At 45.3% G+C, this 18,481-nt stretch overlaps 1 protein-coding gene across 3 annotated transcripts in view; it reads left to right on the top strand.

The window, feature by feature from the left end:
* DCAF5 (DDB1 and CUL4 associated factor 5) overlaps window positions 1-17,436 on the top strand; it is a 94,255-nt gene extending 76,819 nt beyond the window's left edge. For all 3 annotated transcript variants that reach the window (XM_026519661.4, XM_026519659.4, XM_026519660.4), the window contains exons 8-9: window positions 7,030-7,157; window positions 12,792-17,436. In XM_026519661.4, the coding sequence (XP_026375446.1) occupies window positions 7,030-7,157; window positions 12,792-14,558 (1,895 nt within the window). In that variant the 3' untranslated portion in view covers window positions 14,559-17,436. The remainder of the gene's footprint in view (window positions 1-7,029; window positions 7,158-12,791) is intronic.
* Window positions 17,437-18,481: the final 1,045 nt, after the last annotated feature.

Genomic DNA, 18,481 nt, shown 5'->3' on the forward strand with positions numbered 1-18,481 from the left:
TGTATTTTGAAAGTAAATCCTGATCAGGATTTCCTGATAGATTTAACTGGGGGAAAGGGAAAGCAGGTAAGAGTTTTAGATGTCTCTTAAACATCCAGGTAGAGATAGATGTTGAGCAGTTTGGATAATAGAGGCATGAAATCTGGAGTTAAGAGAAGTTCTGGACTAGAGATAAAAATTTGAGTTTTGATTGCATATAGGTAGTATTTAAAGCCACAAGACTGGATGAGATCACCAAGCAAGTGAGTATAGCTAGTCAAGAGAAGGGAAGCAAAGACTGAGCTCTGAGGCATTCCAGTGTTAAGAAGTTAGGGAGAGGGGCGCCTGGGTGGCTCAGTCGTCAAGCATCTGCCTTCGGCTGGGATCGTGATCTTAGGGTCCTGGGATCAAGCCCCACATGGGGGCTCCCTGCTCAGTGGGAAGCCTGCTTCTTCCTCTCCCACACCCCCTGCTTGTGTTCCCTCTCTCACTGTCCGTCTCTCTGTCAAATAAATAAGTAAAATCTTAAAAAAAAAAAAAAAAAAGAAGTGAGGGAGAGCAGCCAAAAAGGAAAGCAAGAAGGAGTGACCAATAAGGTAACAGAAAAATCCTAGGAAGGCAGTGAAGAAAGGGGAGGCAACTATGTTGGATTTTGCTGATAGGTCAAGTAAGTAGGATGAGGACTGAATTAAACCATTGGATTCTTTGGTGAGTATCACCAAGCCCAAGTCTTACTGCTTAGGGAAGGGCTGTGTAATTACAGAGATTTGATCTCCACTATATCATTTCAGTAACCACTGCCACCTTTTCAACTTCTCTGCACCTCCACCCTACAAAGTGGTACCACTCCTTTATGCATTTGCTCGTCATCCTGCCCTATTAATACATTCTGCATGATTTTGTTTGATATTCCAACCTAGAGCCTACCAGATAAGGTTCTCCCGTGAAATGCTAAAAGCATTTCCTTTACCATAATCTGTCATTTTTACCTGAGTGTTGAAGTTTTTGGGTTTTTTTTTTTTAAAGATTTTATTTATTTATTTGTGAGAGAGAGAAAGCGAGAGAGCACGAGCAGGGAGGAGAGGGAGAAGCAGGCTCCCCACTGAGCAGGGAGCCTGACGACGCGCAGCTCCATCCCAGGACCTGAGATCATGGTCTGAGCCAAAGGCAGACACTGGCTCTCACCCAGGTGCCCAGGTGTTGTTTTTTTGTTTTGTTTTGTTATTTTATTTATTTATTTTTAAGATTTTATTTATTTATTCGACAGAGATAGAGACAGCCAGCGAGAGAGGGAACACAAGCAGTGGGAGTGGGAGAGGAAGAAGCAGGCTCACAGCGGAGCAGGGAGCCCGATGCGGGGCTCGATCTCAGGACCCTGGGATCAGGCCCTGAGCCAAAGGCAGACGCTTAACCGCTGTGCCACCCAGGTGCCCCTGTTTTGTTTTTTTAAATACCACTCTTAACAATAATCTCTTGGGGCACCTGGCTGGCTCAGTCAGAAGAACATGCAACTCTTGATCCCAGGTTCATGAGTTCGAGCCCCACAATAGGTGTAGAGATTACTAAAAAAAGAAGTTAAAACTTTAGAAAACAAACAATGTTCTCCACTAATTTCAATTTAACAGTCGTTTGTTAAGTCCTTCTTTTTTTTTTTTTTAAGATTTTATTTATTTATTCGACAGAGATAGAGACAGCCAGCGAGAGAGGGAACACAAGCAGGGGGAGTGGGAGAGGAAGAAGCAGGCTCATAGCAGAGGAGCCTGATGTGGGGCTCGATCCCACAACGCCGGGATCACGCCCTGAGCCGAAGGCAGACGCTTAACCAGTGTGCCACCCAGGCGCCCCTGTTAAGTCCTTCTTATATGCCCAACTTTGTTATTACTATCGTGGATACATCAGCATAAATCTTGGAAGATGAAGGATATTTACCCTCTTCATAAGGGCCAGTACTCTGTTGTTTGGAAATGCAAATTTATCTCCTGCCATCTTAATTTCTTATCTTCCATCAGCCCCTTCCAGTCATCTGGTCCCTCACTACCACTTTCACACTTCACCCTCCCTGATCTCAGTGTTACCCACCATTTCCCCATCCCATTCTCACAAATGTGTTTGTCCTACCCGTTAATTAATGGAAGGAGGAAAAAAAATCCAAAAACTCTGATAGAAAACTTAATACTGGTGTTTTATCCAGTATTACAAAATACTTAAGTGCCCTGTATTGTAGGACCTCTTCCCAACATGATTGATAAGTTGCTCTTAGACTAAAGCATCAAGAAATCTTGACCAGGCTGCTTTTATTTTTTGAGCTGAAAGCATAATCATTCTTGGAGGATTTTGTTGAAGCAAATAAAATTGACAAGGAACAGAAGTAACTGCAGTTGTCAAGAAATGGAAGTGGTGTCCTGCCCTTAAAAGTCCTGAGGGACAAATCTCTGGCTGAATGTTGTAGAATGGGGAGCATAGGTAAGAAAGGGAAGGGAAATGAGGACTATACATTTAGCACCTTGTCTTCTCTGGAGAGACACTTGGCCTTGGCATTTTAGAATGGTATTCATTGGGGTTCTGGGTAAGGTGTTTTCTCTGAGTCCCTTGTGTTTCCTGGGATCCCCCTATGGTAGCGAATCAGTCACTGATACTGAAATCTTTTGACATGGCGCACTCCTTTTCTAAGGTCTTGCAGAAAATAGGTAAGGGGATTTATAGCCACCTTCACCTCCCTAGCATCCATCTGAACCAAAGGAAAGATGGAGATGCAGGAATGTTGGCCTTGACTTATAAAGAAAACCAAACCAAAACAACAACAACAAAAACCCCAGCAAAGTGATGCCAGCATGTGGTGGGCCAGCCGGAGCAGAAGGCTCAGAGAAATGAGCATTGGTTTGTGCAGAAGTGGATAAATAAGTGGCAGCTCAAGAACGGAGAAGGTGGTTTTTCCCGGGCATGTGCTATTTTAGTCATTGGTATCCATTATTAGTGATTAGGTCTTGACTCAGCTCGGTAACCATGGGCTGAGGTTGGTCCTCGTCAAGCCCCTCACCACAGTCTTAGAAATGATCCTGAAGGGAGATTTTGTAGCTTACGTAGTTCCTAGGAGAAAATATTCCCTGACTGACTCCTCCCAACTTGATCCTGCTGTTGATGGGCACAGTCTGGCTAAGTAACGGAGAGGGGGATCCTGAGTTCTTACTGATACTAGCACCTTGACTTTAGCCATTTCAGATTGAAGAAATCTGGTTTATACAAATCTCCAGGACTGATAAAAATGTATTCTCTAATAATCATGTATCTAAACTGTACAGTAGCCACTGTATTCAATCATTTGAAACCCGGAAACCAGGAGAGGGACTATCAAACCTCCCTGAAGCCCATTCATTGTTCGGATTCTCTGAACACAGCCTTGGATGCCTTAAACAGATGGCAGCCATTATTTTTCCTGTACCTGTTTTCACCATCAGTCTTGTGGCTCTGTGGATTTCCTAGGTATCTTTTTCAGATTTCCTAGGTATCAGTTTGGGTGGGAAGGAGGAGGAAAGACCTGTATTAGAGTTGCTGCCATGGGCAGAATTGGAACTTCTCGCTTCGGTGTGGTTGTGTTTCTCCAGTATTAACCTCAACGAGCAGGGAGACTGGGTCCATACGCTGAAGAAGCGTGACCCTGTGGAACAGCAGACCTGCTCAGCTCATCCCGCTCGGTTCTCCCCAGATGACAAATACCCTCGACACCGAATCACTGTCAAGAAACACTTCGAGGTGCTCATGACCCAGCAGCCACACCCTGTCCTCTGATGGTCCCTCAAATTTCATGTCTCTTTTGCTACCCCTCAGAGACTTTCTGAAACCAAGCTTTTCAAACTGAGCCTTGAAGCCTTCTTACCACCCTTGCTCTCGGGAATCTGGTTTCATCGTTGCCTTTGATCATGCTTGTGTGAAGCAATCATGGTGGCATCCCTCTTAAGGGAACAAGTTTGAATCTTCTTTCCATAGTTTGAATCATTGCTAGTTTATTAAAATGGTGGGAAAGAAAAGATTTTAAATAAATAAAGTTGCTGCCATGAAGAGAAACCAGATGAGGTCACATTGCGTGGAAGAATAGAAAGTTTTCCTGTGGTCTGAATTTATAGATGTTGGGACCCTTCAAGTATTCTTCAGATCCAAGAGTTATTGTAATTATATTCCAAATAACCTTTGACAGAAAGGTCAGTTTGGTTGATAAACTTCAGTTCTATGATAGTTGATTCTTTAAGACATGAGACCCTCCATCTGTCTGCCTTTGGTAGTACTTACTCTAGAATTGCCCTCTCCTGAAACACTGTCCATTCAACAAGTGCTTACTGAGCACCTACTTTAGTTCAGGTATTGCACCCCCAGTTCTAGGTGCGCAAGAGAGCCAGTTCTGCTCTTATGAACTATGCAGTGTTGGCAATGTGATGAAATGTCCTGTGGTGATACTATGGAACTTGTGCTCAGGGTACCGTTGGATAGAATCTCCCCCTTACCATTTTTAAGTTGAGGGCTTAAGAAGAAAGCCAACTCATATGATAACTGTGAGAAAGATTTCAAAATATTTTATGAGCTTCAGACTCCACCCTATTCAAATCCTTTCATTTCTTAAAGGCCACTGTTACAGTGGAAAGGATATTGGGCATTATAGCCAAACAGACTGGTTCAAATCTTGATTCTTCCATTTACTTGACTAGGAAGAAGTCACTCAAATTCTGAGTCACTTAAATTACTTTCTTGGAGGCAGCAGGATTAAATAAGAGATTGGTACTAGGTTTAACCCAAAGTTTCTTTGCTAGTGACTACCCCAGTGCAGCTATGGGTAGGAGTTGGAGTTCAGAAGGGACCCATGAGTGGGAATGCTACTTTTTGAATCAACCTTATATAGAAAAAAAATATACCCAAGGGAACTCCTTGGAGGGTAGTAAGATCCCTGTGTGGAGACAACTGTTTTAGATCCCCATGGATCTCTTTTCCTTAATTTTCTCATTTATTTTTATTTTGACTAGGGTCAAGTTACCTTCCCCTCCTCCCTCTAGGAACCCAGTGCACTCAGGCTACCTAGGGTTTCCCATCACGGCAGCCTACTCTGGTGCTTAACCTTTCCTTTTATTTTTATTTATTTATTTTTTAATTTTTTTTCATTTTTAGTGAGAGAGAGCACAGGTGGGTTAGGAGGAGGGGCAGAGGCAGAGGGAGAGGGAGACTCTTAAGCACGCTCCATGACCAGCACATAGACCAACACAGGGCTCGATCTCACGACTCTGAGACCATGACCTGAGCCGAAATCAAGAGTCGGAAGCTTAGCCTACTAACCACCCAGGGGCCCCTAGCCTTTCCTAATCCATGAAAACATACCAATTCTATGCCCTAGTCATTCTCCTTTATGGTTTATTAGCAAACTTGATGATGTTGTGTTGAGAATTGGATACCTTTAAGTGTGGTATCCATCCTGGATAATTCATATATTAATGTCAGGGGCCCCTGGGTGGCTTAGTCGGTTAAGCTTCCCACTCTTGATTTCGGCTCAGGTCATGATCTGAGGGTTGTGAGATCAAGCCCCCCATCAGGTTCTGTGCTCAGTGTAGAGTCTGCTTGTCCATCTCCCTTTGTTTCTCCCCCCCTCCACCAAATAAATAAATACGTAAATATCTTTTTAAAAAATAACATCAAGTATGGTGGGAAAATTAGGCAAAGAACATTTTCATCATTGACCAAGTATAGTAAGCACCTAGTGCTAGTTAGTTTGGCAGATCTGAAAGCTGTTGCTGTCATAAAGAGATGTGTATGTTCGTGGCAATCAGGAGGGATATCTTCCACGAGTCAAAAGGGGAGTCATGTCAGGAGGCCAAAAGCAGAAGACAACTCCAAAACCAGATTATTTCTAGAGAAGGGATGTCGTGCTGGTCATTGTCCCTCTAGACACTGAGATGAGGAATGTCTGGAATGAAGGTTTAAACAAGGTGGAGTTGGGAGTAGGGTGGAGGCATGTGGAGCGGAAACTGCCTACTGATACTTTGTGCCCTAGTGGCACCATGCTCCCGGTGGGGGCTAAGGTGGTGTTCACTGCTTAGATGAATGAACACTTATTTGTTAGTGTCTGAATGCATCATATTTTGCCAGTTGGCTGGGGACACGGGTTGGCCTGTGTGTACGGAGCTATTGATGGTTGCTCAGAAGCGACCTTGTTCAGAACATGGGCGCTTGTGTTTTGTGTGTGACGCCCTTACCAGTGAAGTTGAACCTTCGAGATTATTCCAAGTTTATAAATAATGACATCTTCATTTGTGTTATAAGTTTCAGGCAACTGGTGCTTTTCTCAGTCACTGAAGAAGAAAGCCTACAGAATGGTCCTTAAAATATAACTTTTTATTAGTGATCTCTTAATTTTAATCCATACATGGTGTCTTTAAGCCCCTTATTCTAATTCAGATTCTCAGTACTTGGGCTCTCCCTATCAGGAAAGTGGCCCAAATCTTTCTTTATCCCTAGCTGTCTCTGCTATCAGTGTAACAAAAGGATTTTCTCCATTATTTTCCCTGCAGCTTTTGTACGTTTGTTTGTTTGCAACTTTCATCATAGAAATTGAGGGCAAATGGATCAGAGGATTTTTTTTGTGCATTTAAATAATTGTATACTTCTGGTTCTGCATGTCCCTCGCTCAGATGCCTAACTGTTCCCAAGTAGTTCAGTCCAAAATTGCTCATGACTGGCCTTTTCTAAGGTAACACTTGGGTTCTATCTTGGGGATCAAAAACTTGAGAAACGTTTTAAGTGGCTGTGGCTTCATTGACAATGGAATTGCAGTGGGTGGGCGTGGGCAATGCTTAAAGGCTAAATAAAGGCTTTTGGTAAGAGCACATATGCTGAGAGAATATTTCATCTTCCCTCTTTCCATAGCAACTTTATCTGTAAGATTAAGCATTCTGCTGGTGGCATAGTTAATAAAAAATCTTGGCTCCACTTCAGAGCTGTTTGTCTGCCATTAGTGGAACTTATTTACTTTTATCCATTTCATCATTTGATTTTTGTTTCCTTCTGTCTTCCCAGGTGGCATTGGTAGGGTGGTCAACGGAGCCTTCATGGTGCTGAAAGGGCATCGGTCTATTGTTAACCAGGTCCGATTTAACCCTCACACGTACATGATCTGCTCTTCTGGTGTAGAAAAGATTATCAAGGTGAGGCACCTTCCCCTTCTGTTCTTTAGACAAATTATTACAATTCATGATTGGAAGAAACTAGAACTATATATATATAGGACCTCATACCTAAACATACTAAAGGTCTATCAAAATTTTCAGTTATTTTGGGGTGCCTGGCTGGTTTAGTCAGTAGAGCATGTGACTCTTGATCTTAGGGTCGTGAGTTTAAGCCCATGTTGGGCATAGAGATTACTTAAAAATTTTTTTTCAATTATTTTAAACATATTATAAAATATTGGAAAAACTGGTATTAAAAAGAGTGGTTTAATACCCTCCTTTTAGGACCACTTTTAAAAATAGCCACTAAGCTTTGAAACTAGACACCACTTGTATGCCACTACATTTCCAATGGCCTTTGATCTCGAGTCTGATGCTTTCTGCTTTCCAAACCTCATCTGGAAGCCACCATCCCCTCAGTTACTCAGTGTGTACTTTGCATTAATTGCTGTACTAATATGGCACAGACATCACTAAGTGACTGCCAGAACCATAGCTAAATTGTCTCAGAACATATCAAAAACCACTGCGTGTGGTTGTGATCGAGGCTACACGCTTGCATTAATTGCACATCGACTGAATGAACTTAACCCGGCCAAGGAATGTATCTAGAGCCTGCAACCGAGAGACCTGGCCTGTCACTCACATTCCAGTTGCTAGTGACCCTGTTCCACATCTGTGAAAATGAAGGTTTGGGGCAAATGATGAGTCCTTTAGGACTCTCTGATAACTTGATTTTTAAGTAAGGATAGATGATAATCCCCCCTAAAAGTTAAAACTCCTCTAATTTTTTTTCCCAAAATGATATTGAAAACCTGGGGGAAGGTATCTATAAAAAGTAAAAATTGGTTTGTGGTGATTTGGTGGTTTTCATCTCCTCCCTCCCACCCTCCATCTAGAATTAAACCAAGTTGTATCTAGGCAAGGGAAACTATCAGAAATGTAATGTTGGAGGATGGGTCAATATTTTTATTTGTCCTTATTCCAAATTCCTTTATGTAAGTTTTGTTGGTCCCGTGGATCAGGGCTGACTTTCATGATTGCACACATTTTCCCACAGAGCTGAAGCAGGACTTCTAGATCATTTTTACTGACTTTTTCTTTTTATAGATGATGAGATTTCAATTATAAACTACCCATCTGGGGTTAATTACACAGCTAATTAGTGGTAAAGTCAGGATAGAGCCCTGTTCTTTGTTCTTCCCAGTGGCCTGTCGCCCTCCCCATGCTCGTGGGAAGGCAGCAGGCAGCCAGAGGCGTCTGCTGGAAGTGGTCATCTCAGTCGTCCTTCACTGGACAGTCATGGAATTGGCCCTGTCCCTTAAATTGCCTTCTCTTCTCATTTGGCCTATGACTAATGGGTTGGCATAGTAGCACGTCCTCTCTAGGCCTGTTGACGTCATTCTCTTTCTCAGAGAGCTCTGCTTGGGCATCTCCTTTAGTAGAGAGATTCCTGCTTGGCCGTGCACTCTGGGATGCTTCTGTACTTAGTCTCCCCAATTATTGTTTAGTCAACTGGAATCCTTACCCTAAAGGTCATAGTTTGGAAACTAGCCAAGTTCTCAGAGGAGTAAGAGAAAAAAATGTTTTCTCTAGGAGGTTATCCAGACTGAACTATGGAGCTCACTGCTTCCAGGTTCCAATGGGGTCTGAACCCTGCCCTACCAGGAGGCACATTCAGCCATTTGAAACCTTAAGTCAGTACAGCTGGTACCCTTGGACAGTTCTTTGAGTCTGTTCCCCGTCTGTCAAGTAAGGATGCTCGTGGTGACTTGCTGTCTAGGAGTGCCTTGTGAATTACCTGTGCCTGACAGTGTCTGACTGTTCTAGTAAGTGCCACTTTCCTGCTTGCTCCTTCTGAGAGGATCAGTGGCTCAAAGGGCGTAATGTTCTAGCCCACCCTGAAACCTTTTTTCTCTCCACTTCACTCCACCTTCTCCCTTGTCCTTTACTGCTGTTGTCCTAGCCCAGTTGTCGGGGCCAGCTTCTTCTCACCCATAACAGGTCTCTAGACCCCTGAATGACCATGCTGAGCAAAAGGGGGGGTTTGTTTTACAGTTAAGCCTGGAGGGGCAAGATAGGACAAATGCTGACATTTTTTCCTCAAAAGACCAATATTCATTTATTTACCTATGATATTTGTGATGTTTATGATGTACCTATGTGTGCCATTTGTGCTAGGCCCTATGGGGACATAAAGGCAAAAAAAGGTAATGCAGGTCACCCAGTAAGAGAGACAAGAAATAAATATAAAGAAAAGTGCAGTAGCCACTCAAGGGATAGAAACAGAATGCTCTGGGGGAGGAAGAGATTTTTTTCCCTTCTGGGATAATCTCGGGCAGGTAACATTTGAGCTAGAATTTGAAGAATGAAGACTGCAAAAGGAAGGAGTAAGGTATGAGAAACATTCTAAGTAGAGGCAATGGATAGTTAATTATTTCATTGAATCAATAAATATTTATTGATCACCTACTGTGTCCCAGGCATTATACTTATGAGTAATTGTTCAGAAGCAGTGAAGCGTAGGGCCTGTTCAGAAAATGATGTTTGTCCAAAGGGAAGAGCACAAGAAGGGAGGACTAAGATACAAGGCAGGAAGTTGGGCAGGAGGTGGGCCCAGAAAGTCTTGGAAGCCAGATCAGAGAGGGTGGAGAACCCTTAAGTAGCAATCTAGGTCCCTATCAGTGTAGATTTTCTTGGTAGATGGTCAGATTTCCTTATTTAGTACAATAGCACAAAGAAGAGAGGGCTTAGAGCTGCTATGTCAAGCATGTCATGGGCACCTGTGTAGACAGAACCCTTGCTACTTATTTGCTTTCCATTTTGACAGTGTTTGAATAAGAATTGAACAGCATCTTTTTCCCTCAGCAGCCTCTTGAGCTAAACTTTTCACTGGGCTTAGAGAGAAATCTGCTCCTCCCTCCTCTTTTTCTCATGAACCTTGCCCCAAGAGGAGGCTTATCTAGCCACATCTAACATGTTAGCCACAGGGGGTTGTGTTTTGGGTGCTTTCCTTCTGATTGTTGATTTTCAGGGTAAAGAAATAAACACTTCCACAAATATTTTTAGGATGAGAGGACTAAGATAATAGGGACTGTCAGTACTTCTGATGTTCAGAAGTCTGTCTGAGGATGGGGCTGAGACTTCGTGGTTGAGGTACTCAGCTGCCAAGTGAAAGAGAAAGCACTGCATTTTTTCGTGCTTTGGTATAGGTTATGTCATTTCATCATTCTCATTTCTGCAGATGAGAAAGGATTTGCTTGAGAGCGAAGTCATTTGCCCAGGGCCCTGTGAAGTGGTGGGGCGGGGGTTTCTACCTGTTCTGCCTGCCCCTGCAGCTCTGTGCCACGGGTCCCTGGGGGACTGAAAACTAGCTATTTGGGATGATGGTTTTGTTTTGCTCTGAATCTTAGGATTGGATGAGACCCATCTAGTTCACTGTTTAGATCAGGGAGCTGAGCTTTATGCAAGGTCAACCCAAACTGAGTAGGAACCCACACTCAAGTCTCCTGCCTCCTGATCCAGCGTTTTGTTCCATTACTCCAGGCTTCAGGAATGAAAGTCTGCCTCAGCTTAATACATTCCAGAGCCCAAATAAAAGCTGACTTTCAGTGTTAATGATTTTCATTCCTGAAGTAAAGACATAGGGGCTGGGTGGTAGATTAGAACCTAGAAACTGGCTTGTTGCATAGTTGGACCAGCATCCCACCATTAATATTTTGTACTTCTGTTAAATTCTGTGTTTCTGTGAAGCACATACAGATTTATCTTTATATTAGACAACATGGTTAGTAAAATTTTACCATTTTTAAACTGGGAGAGTATTAAGAGATCTTGCCTGGAATATAGGGTAAAACCCCCAAAAGTCCTAAGGGACCCCCTCAGTTTCCTTTCTTAGCCACCAAACTTTTACTCCCTCGGACATTTGTTTGCAGAGACAGTCATTTGTAGCTTGAGCCTATTGTTGAAGGCCGTGTCTAAATGTCTCAAAACATAGGGTCTCACAAAGAATTTGAGAATCTCTTCAGACAAATCCTTTATTTTCTGCTACTTATTTTCTAACTGTATTCTAGTGTTTCTTAAAAAGTTGGTCTCTCCCTTGTTAAAAATACAGAGCCCTGGTACCTGCTGGTGACTTAGTGAATCAGAATCTCTAGGGGTGGGCTCAGGAGTCCACACCGTCAGGACTCTTCAGCGGACTCCTGTGCACTCCTGAGCATGAGAACCCCTGCCTTAAACCTCCCCTGGGTCAGGTAGTGAAGATGAAGAGGGGGGAACACCTGAGGAGTTGTGGGCAGCGAACGAAGTCAAAGGAGAAATGAATCTGAGTTAGGAAATGATGAAGAGAGCTAACCTAGGTTTTTCTGGCCCCCTTTGAACTGGAGATCTCCAAAAAGCTGCTACCTCTCAGAAGTTGCTGGTAGCGCATGGGAAGAATGGGGCCTCAGGAAAGTGCTCACAAGGAGGTGAATTTGCCCTTGGATAGCTTTGGGGAACCAAAGCCATTGTCTTGATAGAGGATAGAGAATGAGGAGCCCTGTTTTCTGGGTTGGGTGCCATCTAAAGATAGACACCAGCCTGTCAGGCAAGAAAATCGCCTGGAATTTCATCTGAGTTGCCATGGCTACCGGCTGATGTAACTGAGCTTCTGTGTGCTGCTCTGTGGAACAGTCTGGTAGTCAGGTGAAGCTAATTGTTCTCATCTACAGTGACAGATTAATTACCTTGAACTTGATTTTGCATAACTGATTCCACTTGTAAAGTTGGGCCTTTGCAGTCAGGTAGACCTGAGTTTGAGTCCTAGCTCTGCCTAGTTCCTTTGGCTGTCAGCCCATGTCTCTGATGATAGAGTGGAGGAGTGTTAAGGGATGGGGCCATGGTCTTTGGGGGGGGGGGGTGTCCTGCCTATTCCTGCAGCTAACAGGAGAGTTGGGGAGCAGGTCAGCAGCAACCTGGTTAAGAGAACCCAGTTTCCTGGGTAACTAATGCCTGCATGTCCAAGAGGGAACTGCAGTGTAGGCAGTTGGCTATTCTTACCAAGTGCCAGTAAGCAATTCCCATTAGTTAAAAATAGAAATGTTGCAGTTGGGAAGAAGTGGAGTTATAGGCTGAAATATTAACTACCACAGAGGACTGACTGCTGGGTCTGTTTTCACTTTGGAGAAGTGGTACCTCTCTGTGCACAGCTTCAGTCTTCTGAGAGTTTTGAACACATTGGCCAATCTTCAAGTCATCCCCTACCCTTCACAATTATGAAGGGGGTTATTGTAATTTCTAGGCTACTAACAGACGAAGCTAAAGGGGAGGGGGCCTGGAGGGGAGGTGGTGTGTGACTATTCTGGGTCAAGAGACAGGACTTAGGCTTTCTGATACTAGGCCAGTGCTATGTCCTAGACAGTGCTTTTTCCAATACCTGACTCTAGAAGCCTGTGTTTTCATGTGTGGCCCACATAATCCAGTCTGGGAAGAGTGTATTTTTAAAGCTGGTTAGCAAGTCCTGGCCAAATGATGGGAGGGGCCTGGAGATGCTCTGCCTTAGTGTTCTTTATGACCACCAGCTTTGGAGTACTTTCCAGTCAGGCCTCCTTGGTTTTGTTTTTGCCTTCTGTGCAGATCTGGAGCCCATACAAGCAGCCAGGATGTACAGGAGACCTAGACGGTCGGATCGAGGATGATTCCCGCTGCCTCTATACCCACGAGGAGTACATCAGCCTGGTGCTGAACAGTGGGAGTGGCCTGTCCCATGACTACGCCAACCAGTCTGTGCAGGAAGACCCCCGGATGATGGCCTTCTTTGACTCCCTGGTGCGCCGCGAGATCGAGGGCTGGAGCTCTGACTCGGACAGCGACCTCAGCGAGAGCACGATCCTCCAGCTGCACGCGGGGGTCAGCGAGCGCTCGGGCTACACCGACTCCGAGTCCTCAGCCTCGCTGCCCCGCTCCCCTCCACCCACAGTGGACGAGAATGCCGACAGCGCCTTCCATCTGGGGCCCCTACGGGTCACCACCGCCAACTCAGTGGCGTCACCTCCACCACCGCCCACGTGTGAGGACGCGGCCTCCCGCCAGCAGCGCCTCTCGGCTCTGCGGCGCTACCAGGACAAACGCCTCCTGGCCCTTTCCAACGAGTCCGATTCCGAAGAGAACGCCTGTGAGGTTGAGCTGGACACAGACCTCTTCCCCCGACCGCGCTCTCCCAGCCCCGAAGACGAGTCCAGCAGCTCCAGCAGCTCCAGCAGCTCTGAGGAGGAGGAGGAGCTGAACGAGCGCCGAACGGCCACGCGGCAGCGCAATACCCTGCGGCGCCGGCAGAGGGCGCCCCGAGAAGAGAGGCCCACTCCCCCCAGCAAGCCCGCCAGCACCTACATCGGCGAAGACAACTATGAATACCCCCAGATCAAAGTGGACGACCTCTCTTCCTCTCCCCCCTCCTCCCCTGAGCGGAGCACTTCCACGCTGGAGATGCAGCCCAGCCGGGCCTCGCCAACTTCGGACATCGAGTCGGTCGAACGAAAGATTTATAAAGCTTACAAGTGGCTGCGCTACTCGTATATCTCCTACTCAAATAACAAAGATGGAGAGAGCTCCCTCGTGTCTGGGGAGGCAGAGGAAGGGAGAGCAGGAACCAGCCACAAGGACAACCCAGCCCCTTCTTCCAGTAAGGAAGCATGTCTCAGCATGACCGGAGGCCAGAGGAACCAGGACCTGCCCCCTGAAGGTCGCAGCAAGGATGCTTTTAAAGAAGGGACTTCTAGAAACCCCAGCAATGGCCCAGGCCAGGAGCACAGCAGCCACCCTTGGGCAGAGGCACCAGAGGACCCCTCACAGGACACCAACAATGGCGGCTCTGTAGAACACTCTTTTGAAACCAAGAAGCTCAATGGGAAGGCCCTGAGCAAGGCCCTAAGCAGCCGGGCCGAGGAGCCGCCCTCTCCTCCTGTCCCCAAGGCATCTGGCTCCACTCTCAGCAGTGGGTCTGGCAGCTGTCCCAGGACCCAGTCTGATGACAGTGAGGAGAGGAGCCTCGAAACCATCTGTGCCAACCACAACAATGGACGCTTACACCCCCGCCCCCCTCATCCCCACAACAATGGGCAGAACTTTGGAGAGCTGGAGGCAGTGGCGTGCTCTTCCCCAGGACATTCGGACACTGACCACGATAACTTGTCCCTGACAGGGACACTTCTACACAAAGATTGTTGTGGGTCTGAAATGGCCTGTGACACCCCCAGTGCTGGAACGAGAGAGGACCCCACTGACCCCCCAGACACAGGCAGCAGCAGGGCTGTTCACGGCCATAGTGGCCTCAAAAGGCACCGAGCCGAATTGGAAGATACAGATTCAGAGAATTCCTCCTCAGAGAAGAAATTAAAAACATGATAAATACAAAGGGAAAACAAAAAGCTATGAAGAGTAGCTTTACAAAAAATTTTTTAATCCTGTTTAGTGAACACAGAGGAAAGGAAAAAAAGTATTAAAGGCACATAAAACCAGGGCCTGAAATTTTGTGTCTGATGCTGCTCCCTTCTCTTCAGTAATGGGTCTGAATGTTTAGCTGGCCGTTGGCTTGTGCTGTGTAAGGAAAGGGAAAAAAAATCCAAGTGACTCCTTTCTAGTAAGATTCGAGCATTGCGTACCTGTGCGTTTTGTTAAAGTAAATCCTTGTTGAGACGTTTGGCTTGTTCTTGTGTGTGTTCACCGGCTCGTGTGAGCTCATTGTCTCCAAGGCTTTTCTTTCCGTTCTCCATGAGAAAGGATCTATGGATCTCTATCTTTTGCCATCTCACCTTGTTTACATGCCGTAGATGTTCTGGTCTTAATGGTGAGTGCCTGCTGGATCGGGCTGTGCTGCCAGTGAGTCGTGGGCTTATGCTGAAAGAATGAAGGGGAGAATGGATACGGGCCCTCAGCCGGCTGGCTGTGCTGAAATGGAAAGCATGGGTCCTTTCTTAGAGAAATCTTCCATGTTTTCTCTCAGTAGCACTTCTTCACTGAGCATTTAATGTGGATGTACTAAAAGTGAAGCGTTTTTAATACTAACGAGAGGTTCGCACTTAAGAGCGGACTGCAGAGAACAGATCCCTGATAAATTCCACCCATGGCAAGCTGAGCAGTGCAGCACCGTGCTCTGTATGGAGGCCGTAAAATATGACTAGTTGTGGGTCACACTTTAACCAGTTAGGTGCTAGTTCCTAAGAGGCGCTCTCAAGGCCAGCGGGCACTTCTGTGGCCCCATGGGATGAGAGGAGGGGAAAAGACAGCTCTGGAGAGCTTTGTGCTCAGACTATTAAGCGGATGTTCTAGGTATGTTAATGAGGAAGTGTCGTGAAGAGCAGATGGTGGTACTATATTCATTTAATTCAACCCAAAATGACTGGTCAGAACTGAAGGAACTGGCATCTTCCTGCAGGCTTGCGAGGAGCAGAGGCTGTGGTGTCCTGACCGGATCTTGCAGAGCAGTGGGCATCTCGAAGAAACAGATTCCTGTTGAGTTGGTGTGTTAGGAGGCAGAGAGTAGTCTCTGGTTTAAGACTCCTGCTTCCTAGAAGAGACTCCATTTCACTGAGAGGGGGAAAGACCAAGAGATTTTCAGCATCACAGTGGTCGTTACAGTCACTTGGTAGTGAATGAAGGGTTGCACAAGACAGGAAGACCTAGGAAAGACCAGGTATCTCATTGTCACAGATGTCATGAAAAGGCAGAATAGTGGCAAGAAACGAGGAAGAGAGAAAGAAGCACACTCTAACTTTCTCAGGTGCAAAGGTGCTAGACCACTTGGGGTGCAGCCAGCATTGGCATAGAGAGGACCGAATGTGTGACTGGTGTGGCCTCTCTGATCCAGCGTTCCTTTTAGAGGAGGACTTGTCCTACTGGGACTGGGACCATGTGGAGGATGAAGACTTGGATGAATTTAGGCACTGGGGGAAGAGGGATTATTTATAAAAGGAAGGTTGTTGATCTAAGCCAAAAGGAGACATCGTCTGGCTAAGCTTTGTGAAAGGAAAGACGTGCCTGGTATGTGTGATGTGACTTGGGTGTGAAAACGCTGTCTTAGGAGGAGACGAGGGAGTGTGAGTAGCAGTGGGGATGCTTACGATTTAACAACTGTAATCTCACGGGGTGGGGGGGTAGCGGGCGAGTGATTCTGTAACCATTAGAATTCCTTTGGATTTGTAATCAAAATGGTTCTATGATTTGTCTTTGACTATTCACAGATAATTGTAAATTCTGGTTTTATAAGCCCAAGTCATTTTACATTTGCTTTTCCAAAATTTATTAAATTGGAATTTTTTAATCCTTTATATACAAAAAAAAAGATACAATCACTCAGTGTGTGTTTCTCTTCCCCTTCCTAGTCAGCCTACCTAATCTCTTTGTTTTATTTTATTTAATCTAATCAGTAGCTAGCCTCTTCCGATTTCTCTAAGGACAATCCACTTTTCCTAGAGAAAAAGAAGTTCCCTTGGGAACTAGCCACTCGGTGGTTGGAGTTTCCAAATGCGTGGTCTTTTCATGTTAAAAGCCTTAATCCCATTTGGGTACTCCAAAGAGAAGTCAAAGTTCATTCTCGTTCAATTTTAGTGCTCAAGAAAGGTCATTTTTAGCAACGAGAGACTCTTCCCAGCACCCCAGGTTCGACTTGCCAGGAGATAAGCCCACAAGATACTCACTGGAGGAGGCTGACAATTGCTTGTCTCCGTAGCCACTCCACTCTCCTTTCCAGAAATCTCCTGTCTTGTGATCGTGGGCCTGGAAACCTGGCAGGAACCACTTCTAGAGTCCCTTTGCCAAAATCCTTGTGAATCGAGGCCCCAGCTTTGGAGGCACATTTGATCCCCAAATTCTTCCATGATAGTATTTTTACCAGCAGGACGGATGGCACTGATTAGATTAAGAACTATTCGAAAGTGCCTCTTAGGTTTTTTGTTTGTTGTTTTTTTTTTCTGCATCCTGTACATAAATTTTTAAGTGGCTGGGCCAGACAGGTAAAAACCATTTCTCTCCACTTTATTTTCCCTCTAGTTTTGTAAGTGATTCCTGTGTCTTTAGGACAACAATAAATGAGTTAAATGAGTAGTTGGCTTGGGGCGAAAGAAGGTTGCAACTGTGCTTGATTTACTAAGCCAGGAGTCCCTTGTTTGTCAAGGTGCCTTCCTCTGCTGAAGCCTTATCTCCTCACAAGCCCTTCCTCTTGTGACTCCCAGCAACGCTAGCTCTTCTCTCCTGTATATGCAAATAAACCTATTATTCACTTCTCGCTGCTTCCTCTTCTCTTCCAGGGAAGACTTGGTTGCTTAGACACCCCTGATCCTTAATTTCTTTCCTGTTTTAATTCTTGCCTAGCTGAAACTTGATTCCAAGCCACTCTGAAGACTAGAAGAGAAAATGGTATTCCACATCCATGCTAGTGGTCATTGCCTCTTCTAGGTATGGAACAAAGGTCACATCTAGACGACAAAATGTAGGGTTGGAGGAAGTATCTGCTTGGTCTCCTTTAGCAGGCTTACATGGACTCAGGACAGTGGGATCCTGGAATTGACCCTTTTATTAGCTGGAACTGAGGGAGTGAGTGATGTAGTGAAGTGACATTCCAAACAGCCCCAAAAGAAAGTTTTTGATGTTTCCAAATATCAAGTTGCCTTTTCTGCCCTGTTCCAAGCATGCTTTGCAGACATTTTCCTTTAAAAAAAAAAAAAAAGGGAAAACGACCTTTTATATCCTGCCTGTAAAGCTGTGTCTTTCAATTAACTGAAAAATTCTTGCCAACCAAGATTCTCATGAGGAAAATAGACGCTTCACAAGGAAGGCCGTCCCCCCCTTATGACCTAAGCAAGGCAGTGGGCCAGGGTTGAAGCACTAAGGTGAAGTAAGGCTCAGGGAGTCCAGACTTGCCTACAACAGAGGATGATGGCTTTGGACAATCTGTGTGGTTCTCTCAGATGGGTTATTTCAGTCTAAGTGCTCACTTGTGCTTGAGTGCTCATACTGAGCTGAAAGAACATGAATTCAAGTGGCTGGGAAGTAACTTTGAATTTTTTCACATGCAAGAAGAAAACTGTGAAAAGAAATCTGAGTCATGTACACACCAATTGCATTTCACAGTTAGTGTAAAGGTGATAAGATGGTTCTCAGAATGGAGGCTCAGAGACAAAGAGAAACTTCCCTGGGGCCAGCACTAACATGACCAGGGACTAGCAGGAGGAGTTGCTCCATTCTACCCAATGGGGTTTATTTGAGCTGTGCAGAAGTGTTCTGCAGTGCTTGTTGACAAGACAGTCATAGTGTAGGGAAATGGGGTAGCT

This window comes from Ursus arctos, unplaced genomic scaffold, assembly GCF_023065955.2.
Source record: "Ursus arctos isolate Adak ecotype North America unplaced genomic scaffold, UrsArc2.0 scaffold_25, whole genome shotgun sequence".
NCBI lineage: Eukaryota > Metazoa > Chordata > Mammalia > Carnivora > Ursidae > Ursus > Ursus arctos.